Source organism: Oryx dammah, unplaced genomic scaffold (assembly GCF_014754425.2).
Source record: "Oryx dammah isolate SB20612 unplaced genomic scaffold, SCBI_Odam_1.1 HiC_scaffold_7, whole genome shotgun sequence".
NCBI classification, from domain to species: Eukaryota; Metazoa; Chordata; class Mammalia; order Artiodactyla; family Bovidae; genus Oryx; species Oryx dammah.
The window spans coordinates 7,622,408-7,643,375 of record NW_024070191.1 but is presented as its reverse complement, the minus strand read 5'-3'; the positions used below and the strand labels follow the sequence as shown (position 1 = coordinate 7,643,375).

General features: G+C 38.6%; 1 protein-coding gene across 1 annotated transcript in view; it reads right to left on the bottom strand.

Annotated features, from left to right (window-relative positions):
- Window positions 1-10,664: 10,664 nt before the first annotated feature.
- The window catches only part of NEIL3 (nei like DNA glycosylase 3), a 45,489-nt gene continuing 35,185 nt past the window's right edge, over window positions 10,665-20,968 (bottom strand). Inside the window, exons 8-10 of the mRNA XM_040243240.1 lie at window positions 19,755-20,172; window positions 13,705-13,879; window positions 10,665-11,020 (exon numbers count right to left, since the gene is read on the bottom strand). Coding sequence (XP_040099174.1) covers window positions 10,838-11,020; window positions 13,705-13,879; window positions 19,755-20,172 — 776 coding nt within the window. The 3' untranslated portion in view covers window positions 10,665-10,837. The remainder of the gene's footprint in view (window positions 11,021-13,704; window positions 13,880-19,754; window positions 20,173-20,968) is intronic.

Below are 20,968 nucleotides of genomic sequence, written 5' to 3'. Positions count from 1 at the left end.
CATTAAGAAAACTTAACAACCTGATTTCTGTGTTATCCTATTTCAATTTCCAATTTTACAAGAGCTTTTGGGTCACTGGTAGTGCCCCTGCTTCCATACTTACAGACTATTTTCACTTGAACATTAGGAGCAGCAGCAGAAGAAAATCTGAAGTGGCCATCTGCCATCCAGCCCTAGAATTGTCCTTAATTTTGTTTCATGGTGACACTCCTGCCTGGTTCAAGACATAGTTGACAGACCTCCCTTTCACTTGAAGTCTCCATGTCCGATAAAAAATGGGATACTTGAGTTTATGCAGCTGTTCACCAGCTAATTATCTGCAATCATTTCTGATTACTTAATAGGCCATGGTAGGATGTGTGTTTGCTGCTATGCAGAGTTTACACATTAGGTTTTAATGCGCTGATATAGTTAATTGTTTTGCTCACTGCTGCCTGTTAATAGACCATTCCTGAAAATGAGACCATATCTCAGTGGAATTTGGTCGTTTATTTTAAATAAGTAATAACTACAAACTCAGATCCTAGATTCAGTGTTTACCATTTTAAGAACACACTTTTTAAAAATGCTGTATCATTCCTAATGTGTTCAAATTATTCAAGTTTGGAGAAAACGAGTTATTAAACTAATGAGTCCATAACTGACTCAAATACTTAAATTTGACATTTTTCCTGCTCTGTTCAGTTTCCTAAATTGTTTTCTGCCATTGATAGCAAAATAAATTCTTTTTAAATGGAGCCAAAAACTGAGTGTAATAATATGAGAAAGATATATGCATATTAAAAGCAGATGAATATTTATTAATATGTAAATGAAGATGCTAAGGATTGGAATGAGAGAGATGTGCTTTAGGTATGGAATTGTTCTAATGAGACTGCTCCTTTGTTTTTCAGTTTTGCATTTTATGATAGCATTTAGTACAAAAAGCTAGTGCTCAGCTTTAAAAATTTACAAGGCTCTTCTTTTGTTAACCGTGTATATATTTGTGTTTCTGAAAGCTAAAAATGGAGGCTTAGTGTCCACATAGATGCTTTGGGCCTTTCTCTTTGTCTTTTCCTTTCTGTTGACAAGATTTTTTTTCCTACCATCATTGTTTCATTTCATCTCTTGTAACTTCCTGTTATTTTTTTCCCTCCTTCAGCCAACAGTATTTGAATAATAAACAGAAAAATTTTCAGTCCTAAAATCCTTGGACTCTTGGAGTTTTTCAACCTTAAAACTCTTGGAGGAAGTTGTTATTAGCCCCACCATAGAGCCACTACGCAGATGACCCACAAACTGGAAAACAATTAAACCAAAGAAGTTTTCACATTGTTACAAAAATTCTGGGAACAACAGATTTCTCAACCTGGGGATCTAGCAAAGGGACTTAAAACACCCAGGGGATTTGACTTTGAAGTCCAGTGGGACTTGATTAGAGAACTTGCACAGGACTGGGGAAACGGACTCTTGGAGGGCACAAACAAAACTTTGAATGCACCTGGACCCAGGAGAAAGGAGCAGTGATCCCACAAGGGACTGAGCCAGACTTGCCTGTGAGTGTCCAGGAGTCTCCAGCAGCCTGCCGTGGGGTTGGGGCACTGAATACAACAGTCCTGGGAGCAGTGGGTGCTGGCATAAGTCCTTTTCAGGGAGGTACCCATTACCCTCCTTTGGCCTCAGGCCAAACTACAGGGAGGGAACACAGCCCCCCATCAACAGAAACTTGGATTAAATACTGAGTAAATGTAAAAATGTCTGGAGTAACAGGCAAATTTGGCCTTGGAGTACAGAATGAAGCAGGGCAAAGGCTAACAGAGTTTTGTCAAGAGAATTCACTGGTCATAGAAAACACCCTCTTCCAACAACATAAGAGAAGACTCTACACATGGACATCACCAGATGGTCAACACCAAAATCAGATTGATCATATTGTTTGTAGCCAAAGATGGAGAAGCTCTATACAGTCAGCAAAAATAAGACTGGTAGCTGATTGTGGCTCAGATCATGAACTTCTTATTGCCAAATTCAAACTTAAATTGAAGAAAAGTAGGGAAAACCATTAGACCATTCAGGTATGACCTAAATCAAATCCCTTATGATTATACAGAGGAAGTAACAAATAGACTCAAGGGATTAGATCTGATAGAGTGCCTGAAGAACTATGGAGGGAGGATCATAACAGTGTATAGGAGGCTGTGACCAAAAATATCCCCAAGGGAAAAAAAAAAAGGCAAAGTGGTTGAATGAAGAGGTCTTACAAATAGCTGGAAAAAGAAGAGAAGAGAAAGGCAAAGGAGAAAAGGAAAGATATATCCATCTGAATTCAGAGATCTGAAGAATAGCAAGGAGAAATAAGAAAGCCTTCCTCAGTGATCAATACAAAAAAATAGAGGAAATCAATAGAATGGGAAAGACTAGAGATCTCTTCAAGAAAACTAGAGATACCTAGGGAACATTTAATGCAAAGACGGTCACAATAAAGGATAGAAACGGTATGAACCTAACAGAAGCAGAAGATATTAAGAAGAGGTGGCAAGAATACACAGAAGAACTGTACAAAAGACATCTTAGTGACCCAGATAACCATAACAGTGTGATCACTTACCTAGAGCCAGACATGCTGGAGTATGTCAAGTGGGCCTTAGGAAACATCACTAGGCACAAAGCTATTGGAGATGATGGAATTCCAGTTGAGCTATTTTAAATCCTAAAATATGATGCTGTGAAAGTGCTGCACTCAATATGCCAGCAAATTTGGAAAACTCAGCAGAGGCCACAGGACTGGAAAAGGTCAGTTTTCATTTGAATTCCAAAGAAGGGCAATGCCAAAGAATGTCCAAACTACCACACAACTGCACTCATCTCACACATTAGCAAAGGAATGCTCAAAATTCTCCAAGCCAGGCTTCAGCAATACGGAAACCTCAGATGTTCAGATGAGAACTTCAGATGTTAAAGCCGGATTTAGAAAAGGCAGAGCAACAGGAGATCAAACTGCAAACACCCATTGGATCATAGAAAAAGCTAGAGAATTCCAGAAAAACATCTACTTCTGCTTCATTTACTATGCTAAAGCCTTTGATGGCACAGATCACAACAAACTGTGGAAAATTCTTAAAGAGATTAGAATACCAGATGACTTTACTTGCCTCCTGAGAAATCTGTATGCAGGTCAAGAAACAACAGTTAGAATGGACACGGAGCAATGGACTGGTTCCAAATCAGGAAAGGAGTACGTACGTCAAAGCTGTATATTGTTACACCACTTATTTAACATCTATGCAGAGTACATCATGAGAAATGCCAGACTGGATGAAGCACCAGCTGGAATCAAGATTGCCAAGGGAAATATCAATAACCTTACGTACAAAGATGACACCACCCTTATGGCAGAAAGCAAAGAGGAATTAAAGAGCCTCCTGATGAAAGTGAAAGAGGAGAGTGAAAAAAGTTGGCTTAAAACTCAACATTTGAAAAACCAAAATCATGGAATCTGGTCCCATCCCCTCATGGCAAAGAGATGGGGAAACAACTGAAACATTGAGAGACTTTATTTTCTTGGACCCCAAAATCACTCCAGATGGTGACTGTAGCCATGAAATTAAAAGACACTTGCTCCTTGGAAGAAAAGCTATGACCAACCTAGATAGCATATTAAAAAGCAGAGACATTACTTTGCCAACACAGGTCTGTCTAGTCAAAGCTATGGTTTTCCAGTAGTCATGTATGGATGTGAAACTTGAACCATAAAGAAAACTGTGCACTGAAAATTTGAGGCTTTTGAACTGTGGTGTTGGAGAAGACTTGAGAATCCCTTGGCGAGCCAGGACTTCGTCAACCCTAAAGGAGAGCAGTCCTGAGTGTTCACTGGAAGCACTGATGCTGAAGCTGAAGCTCCAATACTTTGGCCACCTGATGTGAAGAGCTGACTCATTTCAAAAGACCCTGATGCTGGGAAAGATTGAGGGCAGGAGGAGAAGGGATGACAGAGGATAATATGGTTGGATGGCATCACCGACTCAATGAACATGAGTGCACATGAGTAAGCTCCGGGAGTTGGTGGTGGACAGGGAAGCCTGGGGCGCTGCAGTCTGTGGGGTTGCAAAGCATCACACAGGACTGAGTAACCGAAATGCACTGAACTGAAAACCCTTGGCTTTTATTCTGCGACTTCCAAGGACAATAGGGTTCACCCACTTTCTGTGTTTGGGGGCCTTGTTCTGCCATGTGAAACATTGGATTCACCTGTTTTAAAATGGATTTCTGCAACTGGGACCCTCTGTACTTACTGCTTGGATTCATCACTCTGGTTGACCTGATAACCTGCTTTTCTAGTGTTTCCATGCACTCAGAGACATTATCTCTTTGCAGTCAAAGAAACAGGGAGAGATGGTGCTACAAGCTATTGTAATTGATAAGATTTGGACTCACTGCTAGGATACATGACTTCTGTCTAGAATAAAAGATGCCTGCATTACTGAGAACCCTTGGCTGTGTCTATTCTTCATGAATGATGGCTTTTCATAGTTCTTTCACACATTTTAATCCTAAATTTCTGACATGTCATTGAAAACATAAAACTCAGCCCAGCACCTTCTTCCTGAAACCTTATGAGGTTCCAGACCCCATTTCCGACACAGCACACCTCCTCCTGCTCCCACACTTCCTTCACCCATCTCCCCTCCATCCCGAGTCCTGCTCTGCCAGTGAAACCCACATCCTTCTCTGAGGCTACTACCCCTGCTACATCCTTCCTCTCTGGGACCTCCCTCAATAATAGTTGTGGTGGGTGCAGGAGGGGGAAGATTAATGAAGATAATAAAATGAACTCTCCTGTTCTGATGGCCAGGGACTGTGCTCAGCCCTTCACAGGGATATAGCACTTTATCCTTAAAATAGTGTTGGAGATAGGACCATCATCACCACCACCACCGAACAGGTAAGGTAAGTTAAGACTCAGTACACAGTATCCCAATCGTTATCTTACCAGTTCAGTTCACTCTCTCAGTCATTTCTGACTCTTTGTGACCCCATGGACTGCAGCACATCATGCCTCCCTGTCCATCACCAACTCCCTGAGCTTGCTCAAACACATGTCCATTGAGTCTGTGATGCTATCTAACCATCTCTTCCTCTGTCACTCCCTTCTCCTCCCGCCTTCAATCTTTCCCAGCATCAGGGTCTTTTCCAACGAGTCAGTTCTTTGCATCAGGTGACCAAAGTATTGGAGTTTCAGCTTTAGCCATCAGTCCTCCTAAAGAATATTCTGGACTGATTTCCTTTAAGATTGACTAGTTTGATCTCCTTGCAGTCCAAGGCACTTTCAAGAGTCTTCTCCAATACCATAGGTCAAAAGCACGAATTCTTTAGCACTCAGCTTTCTTTATGGTCCAGCTCTGACATCGAAAAACCATAACTTTGACTATACAGACCTTTGTTGGCAAAGTAACATCTTTGCTTTTTAATATGCTGCTTAGGTTTGTCATAGCTCTTCTTCCAAGAAGCAAGGGTCAGGGGTGTGACAGGCCTCAGAACTAGCAGTCTGACTTAAGAACTCAATTGTTTTCTAGCATCTAGTAATTAAACACGGTACCTACCATATTGCACAACACTGGCAGAATAGACTCATTTTCTCCTTTGCTTAGAAGACCCTCTGATTGGATCCTGGGTCCACCTGGGTCCTGATGCACACTGGCTTGCTCCTCTGCCACGGGCTCCCTAAAGGGAGAGAGTGACATTTATATCTTTGGAACAAAGACTTGGCCCATCTTAGGAACTCTATTTGTAGCAACAAAATGGAGTGAATTCATCCTTTACAGATTTTCCGTTTTTGCCTTCATATTCCCTATAATCTAGCCAAATGGGATTCTTTGCTATTTGCCACACTTTCCCTGTGTTCTGGGCTATATTTACTGAGACGCCTTTGTACATATGCAGATCTGCACTGAAGTGAAATTCCAGCAGCCCTCTGTCCTGAGGCTTATCCACTCGTCAGTCAGGTGTGGGCTCCCTGCTTGCTCCCGTCTGTCCACACTTTGCTTGAAGAACTACATCCCTCATCATCTCTACTTCACTTAGGTGTTGGCAAGATCTACTTTAAAAATATGTATCATCGAAGTTTTCACATAATGGGTGCTCAGTAGGGATTAACTGAATTAAAAGCTAAGAAATAATTTAAACTGGTTGACTTGGTTTCCTGTAAAAGGAAGAGGTTCAAACTCATGGGCACTGAGGGGTACTCACATTTTTTTTCATCTCTATATGTTATGAAACATGGGTTAGCAATAATGCAGCTCCTCCGTCCGTGGGATTCTCCAGGCAAGAATACTGGAGTGGGTTGCCATTTCCTTCTCCAGGGGATCTTCCTGACCCAGGGATTGAACCCAGGTTTCCCGCATTGGAGGCAGATGCTTTAACCTCTGAGCCACCAGGGAAGCCTGATGGCTTCTTTACTTTTCAACAAATACATGCTCTTTGATCTGATTAGTTTTTTCCTATCTGTATGTAAGGAAAATTTCTATAAAATGCCATTTTTTTTTCATTTAAATTACTAGAAAGATTTAACAGCTTTTAGACACTAAGGAATTTCTCTTTTATAATAAACCAGTGACACTCTTTTCAATGACATTTAAGTGCATTCATGTTTGAATAGTGGTAACAAGGTTAAAAATGTTCCAACAGAGTGACATGATATTAAACCTTCATCTATTAGGTTCAACAAATGTTTACCAAGTTTCTACTGTGTACAGGCACAATCCTTGGTAAGATCCTGTGAAGAACAAAGAAGGATTACACACAGTCCTTTAGGTGAACATCAGTAAATGCAGACAGGACAAGTTATACAACACAAGGGAAACCCTACCATAGGCTCCAGTAGAAATGCAAAGTGCTGAAAAGATATACAAAGAAAAAGGAGGTTAAATTTTTTGAAAACTCATTAGAACATTTGTTCTTTCATTCCACACACCAACTTGCTAATAATGGTAGTCTAGAATATGTGATTGTGAGTACAAATAATGGATTAAAAAATTAATAGAAATTAAATTTTAAAAGTAATGGAAAGTAATAGGCTTAAAATCAATTTATAGAAATTTTTAACATGACAAATTTTAGAGAAAAAAAGACCATAATTTTATTATCATCCCACAATTATTTTCATTTGTATATGTTAGATATCTATTTGTATATACCAATGACACACAATTCTGGATACAGCCACTTTAACTCATGAAGAAAGAAGGATATCTGCGTGTTTTAGCACTAAGCAAACTTCAAACCACAGCCTGTGTGACACACATTTCTGAGTTAGCCTATAGCAAGCCAGCTTTCTTAAACTGGAAAATTAGAAATAATAGGAACAGATTTCATGGGGCAGTAAAGAGGATTAGATAAAATAATTTATGGAAAGTGACAATAGCTGTCACCACATAAAAGTTCAGAAACAGCTCTTAAAATCATTTTACCTTCTATCTCATTTTTGGCTTTCCCTGAATTATGAAAAGCCTTTGTATTCACAGTATAGTGGTTTGAAATATCAAGAAATAGGCAGATAAACTCCAAAGGGATAACAGTAGCAGACAACACAGCAGCTTCCAAGGTTCAGCACAATGATACATCAAGGTTGGATCTGAAGGCTGACTGTCTGGTTCTGGCTCGGGTGCTGTGGGAACCCACGCTGTTGATGGGGACAACAAAAACACCAGTTCCCTTCACCCCGTGACATAAGGAGATGCAGCGGCAGTGGCTCCTGCCCTCTCCCCTCTGAACAAGGTGTCCCAGAAACACCAGACAGCCCAGGGATCACCTTCTCTGCCTGCAGACAGCACCAGAGGGCTCGATGAGGACTCACAGCAAATCCAGAATAAAGCAGGCCAGAACTGGACTGCAAGGGCTCTGAAAGTTAATCTGCCTCTGGGAATAAAGCCCAAAATGTAAGTCAGAAACTACACACTCAGCTAAACAAAATGACTGCATGTCCTATTTACAGAGGAGCAAGTCTCCTAACATAATAACCGAACATTAAAGTCTCCAAACATTAATAACCAAATACTTTTCATACAACTGAAAAATCATCTGTCCTGTTCTGAACTGGAAAACACACATCTGAAGGATAAAAGACACTCAGCTGATGGAGATATTATGATAAATCAAGTATTGGGATTATCTGACAAAGATTTTAGAGCGGACAACATAAATGTGCTTCTGGAATAAATTTTTGAAACCAATGGAAAAAAATGGGAAAATGTCAATAAAGAAACAGAAATCATAAAAAGAGAACCAGGTAGAAGTACAGGAATGAAAAAAAATAACTGAAATAAAAATTTTAGCTGGTTGATTGATCTCAACAATAGAGTGAAGATCAAAAACAATAGTCAGTGAACTTGAAGACAGATCACTAGGATTTACCCAGTTTGAATGAGAGTGGAAGAAATAAACAGAGCCCAGGAGTCTGCAGGATAATCATAATGCAATGATCTAATATTTGAAACATCAGAATCTCAGAAAGAAAAGTGTGAACTAAAAAAGTACTCAGAAACAGTGGTTGAATAGTCCCTAAGTCTGATAATAGATATCACACACACATAAACATACACTTTTCATAATTAGAGTTAACATGGAACCATTTCACACAAAATGTAGAAAACTTGCAACTGAATAGCTCCTTTGATCTTTCTCTTTAGGCTATCATCATGTCTACATACATTATAAATCTTACAAGATTATATTTTTGCTTTAAAAAATCCCACGTATTATAATGAAACTAAGAGACAGAGTAATACTTTTTTATTTAGATATTTGCCATTTCAGAGTTTCTCTATTGCTTCTTGAAGATCTGAATTTCTACTTGGCATCATATCCATTTAGCATTTACTTCACTGAGCAGAGTTATAATAGCGGCTCTAAGATCCTTGGTGGGTAATTTCAACATCTTGGTCATCTTGGAGTAGGTCTTGGGTGCTAAGTCTTTTCTCCGAATCTGGGTCACATTATTCTAGATCTTCTTATGCTGTATAATTCCTGATGGAATAATGAATGTGAAGAAGTGGTGGGCTCTGGATTTGGTATATTCCTCTGGAGAGTGTTGACTCTTTTCTAAGGCGATTGATTTCTTTGGATTCAAATTACAAATTCTCCTGGGCAGTAGATAAAATCTTGGTTCAGTTGGTGTATCTTTAGCTGCCCTATACATGAATGTTGTTCAGGGGTCATTCAAGGTCATGGGGAGTTTAAACACAGAACTTAGGGCTCCTCATCTCAAACTGTCTTCTGAAATTCCCCCTTCTCAGGAGTTGCGGTTGCCCAGACTGCCTGCTGGCTCTTCAAGACAGATAGTGGGTTGAAACTGACTTTGTCCCACTCTCAGGATAAAAACTGCTTACCTCCAGCTGGTCTCTTCCTCCAAATTCCACAGCCTTCTAGAAGCTGTCTGCTTTTGTTCGTTCTCCAGAATGGTTTTTTCCAGAATCTAGAGCTGGGTTCAGTTGGAGCTTACTCCTCAATGGAAGCAGAAACCTCCCTGAGGTTTTGATGGGAAATTTCTTTAAAACTCAAAATTAAGTTTGGAAGAATGACCTTTTTTAAACATCCATCCTTTTCAATCAAGATGCTGCCTTGTCTAGACATGTTTCTTTGATGTGTCAGTAAAATTTTCTTCATATAAATCTTGCACATTTTTTAGTAGATAATCTCTAAATTTATTATTTTATTTGCCTATATTTCCTTATAATTAATTTGCTGATTTGGGGGACTAGAATTTATGGAATCCTGGTTTGCAATAGGCCTTTCCACTTGTTGTGTTACAATCAACATGTAGTTACTTTCTGAATGTACACCCTGTGTACTTCACATCAGTCATTAACACCATCAATGGCCCAACTGAGCTCTAAAATTACCCTGTTGAGCGATTAAGATCACTGATCTCAGGTTGGTTCTGTGTCTCTTCAGTGTAAAATTTTAAGCACATGGTGATGAAATATGCTCTTTCCTTGTGGTAATTTTATATGCTGTTAACTTCCAGAGTGCTGCAGGGACTATTTGGTTTTAGAAGGGGCATGAGGGTCCAGCCATCTTCCATGCTATCCTTTAAAATAGACAGAACCAGCTCTGAATGGAATTTTCCATAAACATGCAGAAATGCATTGAGATTAATATTTTTCTTTTCTTTTGGAAAATAATTATACCTAGGCTAAATTTTTTAAAAAGAGGGGAGTTAAAACTAGAAATTAAAAAATAATAGCACATTAAGCTTTTGAAATGAACTTAAACAATTAATTAACAGGCATTAAATCACGAGCAGAAAAGTTTAAACCAACTTCTCTTTTAAAGATATACAGATGACTTCTTTTCTTAAATGTTACTTTTATATTCTGAATCCCCATAGCTTTTCACAAAAATGTGTTTGAAGTTATACATGTGTTCAGCATGTCTCTAGCATCTTGAGGAACTTGATGTTTGTTGAATAGAATAAAAAGAAAGAAAATATTTTCTATAAAGAAGATTCCATTTCTTACATTTCACTTAGGAAAACAAGAAGTTCCTTTAATCATATATTATGAATAGTGGTGATACATGAGAAATTATTCATCACAGACTGAATACCGCATTATTTTATTGAACTGCACACTCTCCTGAAAGAAAAAAAAAATTACTGCTTCCCTAAATAAGTTAAAACAGACCAACAGCATATTAAAAATAGTTTATTGTCATAACTAAATAGACTAAATATACATTATAAATGGAATATATTGTATATTTGATGAAACATATAGCATTCATCAAGCAAAAAAAGAAATATACACAGCCATTGAGTGGAAAGATGACACACTTAAATGAATAGCTCTCAAATACTAGAAACTTAGCATCCTGGAATAATGTTTATTCCTGGCCCATTTTGTGCCCACTGGAAAAAATTGCACTGTTTTTCCTTCCCAAGAGGGCACACAAAAAAATTCTTTCCATTATTCGGTCCAATCTTCAACACTGTTCTCATGATGGAGCGTTTGCCATGGCTGCAGAATGGGAAGGACAAATCTGCCCACTGGAGAGAAACAGAAGGCACAGTTTAGATGGAGGTAGACTGATGAGATGTGTTTGATTAGTACCTTCTTGTTTCCACTCCTTTTCCTGTTAACCTGACATTGTAAGATGCATGTAAGTCATTAGTTATTGCCCTTTAAAAGCTTTATATCCTATAAATAGCTTCTCTAACAAATTTGCCTGAACCACATGAGAAACTGTCATAATTCCAAGTCTCCTTCTTCCGAAGGCTTACTTACAGAAGTTCCTTCACTTTATTGAAAATCTCACTGTAAAGTAAATCAGCAATGTTCCTGCTATAGATCTGTTTCAGTTAAAGCTACTAAGATCAAAGATTTGTTATGACTTTAATACTAAACTTTCTTACTCTCTTAGGAAAAGAATCCAATACAGAATTACCCAGACTAATTACTACCGGATTCCACTGTATTATTCTTATCCTTATTAATTTTGGCCTCAAGAGGCCTTTACCAAGAAGGCTGTGATTAGTATTGTTAATAATATTTTCTCCAGTAAGTCTATACAAGCTTCTGGGGGAGATGTGTACGTTGAGTCAGATGGAGTCACATCTCCGGCAGGGGCTAGGCTCTGAAATCATGATTACATCTTCCCTGGGGAATTCCTTAGGAAGGCACCACATTGAAGACAGATAACTTCTTTCTCAGTAAGCCCAACCAGCAAACTCCTGCTCCAGCACTGAAAAGATTCGTCTTTTCTTTTTCCAGTTTTTCATCAGTTAAAGCAGCTGTATCTTTAAATCTTAACATGCCAGTCAGCAGCGTGAGGCTAACAATGAGGAAGGAAGCAAGACTGACCCAAAGGACCCAGGCTCCTGTCTTCTGTCTCATAGTCATTTGGAGGGACAAACTCATAGACCGAAAGACTGGGGAATCACCTACATCTAAACTGTTACTGTGTCATCACTTTTTTTGGCTAAGCTTGTGTAGTAGGATTCGCCAAGCTTATTGTAAACCCAGGGCATGTAAATTAGTTTCCCAGGTATCTCTACTCAATGCATAAACCAAAGGTCTGGATGTCACTCTGTGCCGGGAGCCAGCACGGGAGATCCCACCCATGACAAAGTCATGTGGAGAGACCTGACGGGCAAGGCGAGTCAGGTCTCAAGGGGTCCTCTGCCTGAGCATCTACCCCGAAACCAAAATCTGTCTGTTTACTGTCTGCTATACTATACTCTTCCAGCATTACAGGGGGCTATCCCCAACCATCTTTCTCTGGAAAAAGTTAACTTAGAGCTCCAACTGGTCTCCTGCATATGAAAGGAATGTTTCAGCTCAAACCCCTTTGATGGCTCTCTAACTTGCCTGACAGGTTTAACTACACTTGTGATTGTTTACAGCCCCCCAACTGAGAGAGGCATGAAGCTTAAAGCATCTTAAAGATATAGAGCCCTTTTCTAAAAAGCTAAAAATTATGTTGATGATGGGTTTCACTGGTGAGTCAATGACTGCTGCCAGACCTCCACAGTCTTCATCTTTTAGGCACCTGAAGGATATTAATCAATGTAATTGGGATATAGAAAAAGGAATACAGTAGTTTTGATGTTAGCAACACTAGACTTTTGAGTTAGTAAACTTTCTTTTTGTTATAAATCACTGTACTCCTCTTTCTTTGTTATAAATCATTGTGTCCTTGCTATGTAAGAATGTAACCTTAATTAGTGCTTTCTGAGAGTGGCACCGGACTTTGGGAAGAACAACACTATTAACGCAAATAAATTTTCTGGTTGACAGACCCTTATCAGAAAAGGGCTGCAAAATGCTAATGGGCCTTTTGGGCAGAAGATGATGTAAATCACCTAAGACTTGTGTATACAGCTAGGTATGCAGAGAGAAAGCCTGGTCTCGATGACAGTCAGGGCTGCTGACGCTGCATAATTTTATATTATCCATTGATCTCTATGTACAACCAAAAGTATAAAAAGCTTCCCTGAACAATAAAGGATGGACCAGTTTCTCAGACCAGCTTCTCGAACTGGTTTCTTGGAAATCTGGCTCCCCCTGTGTCGACTCTCTCTCCCTCCCCTTTTCAGGCTGAATTCCCATCTGGAGTGTGAGGCTCACCATGTCTACTTACTTGCCCTGGCTTCTAAGACCCACATGAGAGGGAGCCCAAGCCGGGGCACCCTCCACTATTCAAGCGGGCGCCGGTGGCCTACGTAGATGGTGCAAACCTTTTGTCTCGAGGTTTTATTAGCTCTCCGCGTAAAGCAAGTTATTCAGCTTCTTTTCTCCACTAAATTTTCCTACTACACTATTTTTTCCTAATCTCTCTTTATATTTCTAAATAAATAAGTTTTCCTCGCCTACTCTGTCTCCCCTTTGAATTACCCTGGATCCACCGGGGCTGGACCCTGGCAACTCTGAAGTCAGGAAAAGCAAATATCTATCTTGGATTATCAGTCCCTGGTAAGTGACTCGGTTACTTTTCTTTCTGTAAACCAAGGGATACTTCTACCTGTACTGGTGGCTACAAATATACTCTAATAATGGAACAGCTGTCATTGAATTAATTTTTCTTTTTGGGATGAACACCTTCAAATTTTAACACCACCAGTACAGCTTTTATATTTAAAGATAAAACCATAAATGGATGGATATTTGCTACATTTTAGTGGCCTAAGTATTCAATGACACAATCATTAAGCTTGATGAATCATACACATACTTCAAAAAATCCACACTGTGCTTCTCTTGGTAGAGGACAAGCATAGAAGTGCCTGCCCTTGTTTTCTCCACTCTTCCTCACCACTCGGAGAGCGCAGGGGCGGCCATGTTTACTGCAGCGGGGACTGCCAGCATTTAACAAACGAGGACCATCTGTCATATTGCTTTGAAGTTCACTGTAATGACAAGTTACAAAATAACTGCAGCACAACAGGGCTAAAAGGGATCATTCGCATCACCTCACCTCCACATTAGAATCCCGCCTGTACAGAGAAATGGTGCCAAAAAGGGACCGTGGTCAACCTCACATAATTGCGTACACTCCTGCTGCTGCTGCTGCTAAGTCGCTTCAGTCGTGTCTGACTCTGTGCGACCCCATAGACGGCAGCCCACCAGGCTCCCCCATCCCTGGGATTCTCCAGGCAAGAACACTGGAGTGGGTTGCCATTTCCTTCTCCAATGCATGAAAGTGAAGTTGCTCAGCCATGTCCGACTCTTAGGTCGTTCTAATTCTTGGTTTTCCCAGGTAATTCTAATTTACTTCCAAAGGTACCTATTTATGCAAATTTAATTTAAATTAGACATGTAATTCAAATTTCTCAAGAGTAAAAACAGCTGACTTGCACATCCAATCTTCTTAGTTTTCATTTGTGACATTTGGTTATTTTCTTACCCAACATGACTGGGTGGCCACTTTTATTTCCCCTAAAATATTCTCAAGTCCAACAGCCCTCTGACCCCAAAACAAGCAAGAGTCACAATCTTCTCTAATTATTTTCTCATGGGTAGCAGACTGTCATCAATGGCTCTGACAAGGCCAAAGAGATCACTCTTTCTACTGCCCACTCTAAAGATAATTTTCTATGCTTTGCTTTGATCAAGGCTACATAATAGTTGCAATCATATTTCAGCAGGCTGCCGCCAGAGCAGAAAGGTGTATTCTGTAAAGCTAGCAAGGAAGCTTTATTCTTCCTCATGATTAGATCAAGAGCGGCTGAAGGTTATCCCTGTATACAGTGTATAAAGGTCAGAAGCTGGCCTTCCACTGTATGTGGAATTTTCTCTTCAAAAAGGAGCTTCAGGATTTAATTTTTATACTTTGCATATTTTTAATAATGCCTTTATAATAGTCTTTTTAATAAGTCAATTGAAGAGAAAAAGAGCCCTTATTAAAAACAGAAGCCCTTCCCCTAATAGCCCAATTTTAAATTTTTAAATGATAAAGTTCTTCCTTTCTTTTGTTAATTTCTGAAGAACAAAATACCATTCTCAAGTGATTTTTTAAAAAATACTTATAAATCCTAAACTATATGCTTCACATACTCGTTCCTATAATATCTCAAGGCATCATATCTCATCAAAATGTTCAGAGTGTGAGATATTTTTTCCAGTTTCAATTGAGATATAATTGACATACAAGGGATCTTTTATTTGTGATGAAGCTGGTCTACACTTGTTTATAAAAGACATTTAACTATATTGCTTTAAATGGACTCAAACATCCTGAGGGTAGTTTCTGAAGCTGTTTGTGCAGCCGCGTCTATGAGATGAAAGCAGCTGTGGGCATTGTGAAGAAACTGTTATTATTAAATATTCCTCAGCAGGTATTTTGTTGGTAGCACTTTCAGTTTTGGGGATGGTGGCTTATTATTTAGAATCACAGGGAACACTAACCAGAAATTAATAAGGTGAAAGGCAAAAGACTTCTCTTTTCCATCTCCTTTGGTTTCATCAGTGCCTCCGAAAGAGTAAATATTAAAATCTTAACTCCAAGAGAAGTTAAACATTTGGATAGTTGTAGAGAAGTTGAGTGATTTCAAAATCAAAGCAAGAGGGCAATAAATAATGCTTACAAAAAATTTAGAGGAGGAGAAAATAAAGTTAAAAATCTTAAGAGAAGGAAATAAACTGATGCTTTCTTTTAAAAAGTACACATATGCAAACATAATTTTATTATTTGGAAGGCTGGGGTTAACAATCAAACATTTTTGAACCCACTTGCTTCAACCTAGAAATCTCCAGCTTCACAAATCCAGGGAGAGGTTTAGATTCCCTTATTAGTAAAGCTATTTTGGAGAGGAGCATGGTGGAAGATAGGATCAAGGTAGGAAGGAAAGACTCCAGTGTCTCTTGTAAGTTCCTCATTTCTATCTTCCATTCCCTTTCTTCCTTAGTACAATGATAAATTAAAAAATACCATATGCTATCTTATCCTGGCCCTCTGAGTATGGCCCATTGACCAGAAGCTTCAGGATTACTGGGCAGCTCCTCAGAATCATCTGCCTCTACACCAGATGGCTGGCAGAATCAGAACCCCAGAGACTGAACATACACACAGTACGTGTCAGAGGACCGAGTTACTGTGACCAAGAACACACAGGCTCCAAAGACACGAGACAAATCTTCATTTCATGATAACAAACATTACCCAGAATAATTAAATGTTCTGATTAACTGAGGACATTCTGGTTCCTCTTTGTTTCCATCATTACTTTAAAAACTCTCAATAATGTAGCAAAGTGTTTTCTTGGGTAAACAGCATATGGAATAGTTTAACTTATTTTGATAACTAAGACTGTTATCTTAAATATTAATATTGGATTACAAATGGTCAGTGGAGGAGGGCATGGCAACCCACTCCATTATTCTTACCTTAAGAACCCCCAAGGACAGAGGAACCTGTAGAGCTACAGTCCATGCGGTCGCAACACAAATCTATGACTAAGCACGGCATAAATCGTCAATATAATAGATCAGGGTTGGTGAATCTTTTCAGAAGGGACATACTTTTAGGCTCATGGTTTTTTTGGTTTCTGTTACAAAATATTCAAGTCTGCTGTTTTATCATGAAAAGTAGCCAGAAAGAATATGTAAACCAACAAGAAATGGGACTGTCTCTGTAAAACTTTACTTATTAAAACTGGGGGTGGGCTGTTTTTAGCTCTGCTCACTGTAGTTTGCTGAGGTAAAAGTCATTAGAATCAAGAGTAATGCTTATAATGCACAATAGGTTCTCAATACATACTTAATAATAAACACTGAACATGTTCAATAAGCATTGTTCAAATAATATTAAACACATCAGACAAAAGCTATTATCAAGGAGGACATTACCAAGCACAGGTTTTCAATTTTAAAGTGGGTATTTTTTTCAATGACCAATTTATCATGATTTAACTTATTATACAGATCAGGTGATTATAATAAAAATATTATCTAATTTTTAAAAATTAATCAGTCTCACTGAATGTATATCTTGTAGTTCAGTAGTATTTCAAGGATCACAGCAAACAAACAAACAGAGGTTAAATGACTCATCCTGGATGGTCCCAGGTGGCTCTGACATTCTTGGGGACTGAAAACTCCAAAAGGTGACCCAGGAGCATGTACAAGGTGCCAGTGCTTCACTGGTGATTAGAGGTAGAATTTGGCAACCCTGATGGCAGCAGACTGATTTTATCTCATTTCTCTCATCTACATGAGCTCAGGAAAAACTTCAACCTGAAACACATGTATGATTTCTTTGAAGTGGTATCACTGTGTTTTGCTCTGTATTTATAATAATTGGATCAAAGACTTAAAACTGTCTAACAGTCATTCTTAACTGCTTAAAAATTGGTTCAACTATCTGATTTATAATCCAGTAGCTGGATTCAATTCAAATCTGTCTAAAGACCAATCTGAAAATACGCCCTGTCAACATAGCATGTATCATGTGGTGATGAGATCAGTAATTAAGAGAACAAAAGGCAAATTAATTACCATATAATTATTAAAGAAAAAATGAACTGGCTATCACTTCTCTGAGTGGACCACCTGCTTTAATCCTATTATGTTGTGAGCTTCTGCTCAGCATCTTGTCCACGAGATGAACACTATAGCTGTCAGACAAGGAGAAAAATGAAATAAATGACAGTAATTTGCAATTTATTCCTTGTAAAGTAGCTGGGTGCAGAAGGGCTGCTGGGTGAATGTATTTCATCACTTGACATTTATTCTGCTAGTTGATCTTGATTGATTTTAGAGTCGCATTCCTGGGGTTCTTACATTCAACACATTCGCATGCAGCAGTGTTTCTAAGTAATGCTGTTTGCGTGTGATTAATCATATGACCCTATTACTAATGGCTTATGAAGAAATCATTTAAATTTAAGGTTACATTAATGTTTTTTAAATCCCTAATTCATTAGTTAAATTGTCTGAGATTTTCTACAAAGCACCAAGGAAATAAAAATATGCCAAGATACTTCATCTGAGTACAAAAACAGCCACAATATTTTTAAACAATCACATCTGCTTCTTTCCACTTATGGGACACAACAAAAAAGGCTGTTCAAAAACGATTTTCTTTCAGGAAAGCCTACCAACTCGGGCCCTCTAAACTAGCTCCTTCATGAACTTTCATCATGAAACGTTAATTAGCGTTAAGCGAAGAGATGGTATACTGATTGAGCAGTTAAGTTTCCCCTCCATAACTTAACTCAAATGTCTCTATTTTATGAGTATTACAGATAAAAGTCAAACAAGTTATAATAAGTGATTAGGAAGAACAACAAAAAATTAGCCAAGAATAATTTATCAAGATAAACTGATGATAAATTTAGAACTAGTAAGGGGAACTTGAGATTAAAGCATCTATTGGCCAAAAATCATCTCAGAATTCTGTTATGAAATAAGTTACAAGGATTCCCAGAGGTTACTCTAGGTGTGTGCACTGGTGGTCCTTCGCCTCACTACCCAGAGGAATAATCTTTCCATGAGCAAAGACACAGCTAATCAGAGAGGGTGGAAACCAGAACCCCTCCTGAGATTACTTCAGAGCCCACCCACAGCAGCTCTTCCCCTGCTCATCTCCCACTGGCAAGAAGACCCACCTTCACTTCATTTAAAATATTCTTCACTTCATGTAAAGATGCTGGATACACAATGTCTGCTTTCTGAAGGAAAAGAAAATTGTGGAGAGAAGTCTCTCCCTGATGGAGATATGGTCATCAGGAGCCCCAGACAAACTATTAAATAAGGCTGGAGAAGAACAGTAGGAAGAGCTGCCAATAATTATTAAGGAACAAGGATGACACTGTTTACTAAAGTCACTGTATCTCTGGTGACAGCAATTGGTGTCTTCTCCTGAATGTATAGCTGCTGCTGCTGCTAAGTCACTTCAGTTGTGTCCGATTCTGTGTGACCCCAGAAATGGCAGCCCACCAGGCTCCCCCATTCTTGGGATTCTCCAGGCAAGAACACTGGAATGGGTTGCCATTTCCTTCTCCAATGCATGAAAGTGAAAAGTCAAAGTGAAGTCGCTCAGTCGTGTATGACTCTTCGCGACCCCATGGACTGCAGCCTACCAGGTTCCTCTGCCCATGGGATTTTCCAGGCAAAAGTATTGGAGTGCCATTGCCTTCTCCTAGTAGTCTCTTAAAAACATATGTGGTCTGGTAGTATTCATTAACTGAAATTACAACCTTTTAATTTCATGTCCAAAAGTAGTACACATGCTTTTCAAGCCTTTTTGGTTGAAACAATGCCTGCCACTCTCCTTGGCTGTTTGAAATACAGCCACTTTCTTTAGCAGAAATGTCACTAAAAATGTCTCAGATCCCTTTCCTTCAGAACAGAGGACATTTACTAAATGAACAGTTTCCCTGTTAGAAGAACTATCTTTCATTGGAAGAAAAGTTAAAAAAAATAAAACAGAACACTGCTAACAGTGGAGACTAATAACCAGTATGACTGGGGGGGTATTTAATTATTTGTATTCATAATTTCCAATATTTCCTAACTTTCTGTATTAAGCATGTATACAGTGGTCAGAAAAACCAAAACCAAGTTTTCTACGGATGGAGGAAATTCTGTTTTTCATTCCCTTCCCTTCTGTAGTATTATAAGCTAGAGGAAGAAAGGGATGCAAATTATTGAATACTGTAAAAGTCTTTCCGGGTTTGATTTACATTTCCAAGATCAATTAGGCTTCCTTAGCAATGGATGATTCTTCTTCATCCTTAAAACTTAACACAAATACCTTAAAGACCAAGGTGAGAAGCATCATACCTGTTAGAAAATCCAGGGTTGCAACTTTTAAGATCTGGTGATGAATAGTGGGTTGTTTTTAATTTTTTATGTGCTGGACTAAATAATTTATACTGAGAGTAGACTATAGGTGATATATTTATTTTGTTAGATGGTTGACTTCTATAGTTTGTTCTCTCCTTGGAGGTGTTCAGTGTATCACTTCCACACACGTTAGGAGGAGGGCTTGGAAACTCCCCATCTGGTATATGATTGTGGCTTTCTTCTCTTTCCAAAGCACTGTATTTATTGCTGAAATCTGTCAAAACAAGAGTTGTAGTTCCAAATGCAGTTTTCCTGTTGATCTTCACTTTCGCCTTCGGTTTTCCAAAGCTATTACAAGGGTATTTCACTAAGTTGTTAAAGACAGTAGGATTTCCTTCATTCCTGAGTACTGAATCTGGAAAAAGAGACAAGTAATTCTATAGTATTCCTTTAAATACACTGACTATTTGAAACATCTTTTCATCTGATTAAAACATTCAGTTCATTTATTACAGTGACTTAATGTATATAACTAATAATACAAAGTTAGCTTGAGGAATCCAGAATTAGCCACCTTCTGATTAGGAAATAAAGTATTACATGAAGTGCAAAATTTCAACAACTTCCAGGGACTCAGAGTTGGGTTTAATAAAGATTTATATTTATTACGCTTTATATTGTGCTTTAGCATTTAAAGGTTATTGGGCTATCAATTTTGCAACTGTCAGACCAAATATTAATGCAGTGTAGTTAAGAGGGGACATCCCACAAAGCTTTAGATCAGCAGTTAGAGCCTGTATCTAGATCATGAGGAATGTGTCTGTGAATGACAAGACCAAGTAAAAGGCTTATTACAAAAAAGTAAAGATGAATTACAAAGATTTGCATTTATTAAATATGTTTCAAGACAGCATCTTAGAATCTGTACTGTAATTTATTCTAAATTGCTCTTGAGATATATATGCCTTTCATATTCAGAAAAAATAAGAAAACAATTAAGATGTGTAAAGGCATTTCAGAATGTCAAAATAAATGTGGAAATCTAAGACTGTGATTTTCTGAGGGCTCTCTGTTGAATGATATTGAAGAAGGGAGGGCCAGAAATAGGAGACACAGTTCCTTCTGCTCCCAGTGAAGCTGTGTAAGGGGTGATGCCTGCCTCTCTGGCCCAGAGAACAAAACACAATATGACAGCTCACACAATGTGGGAT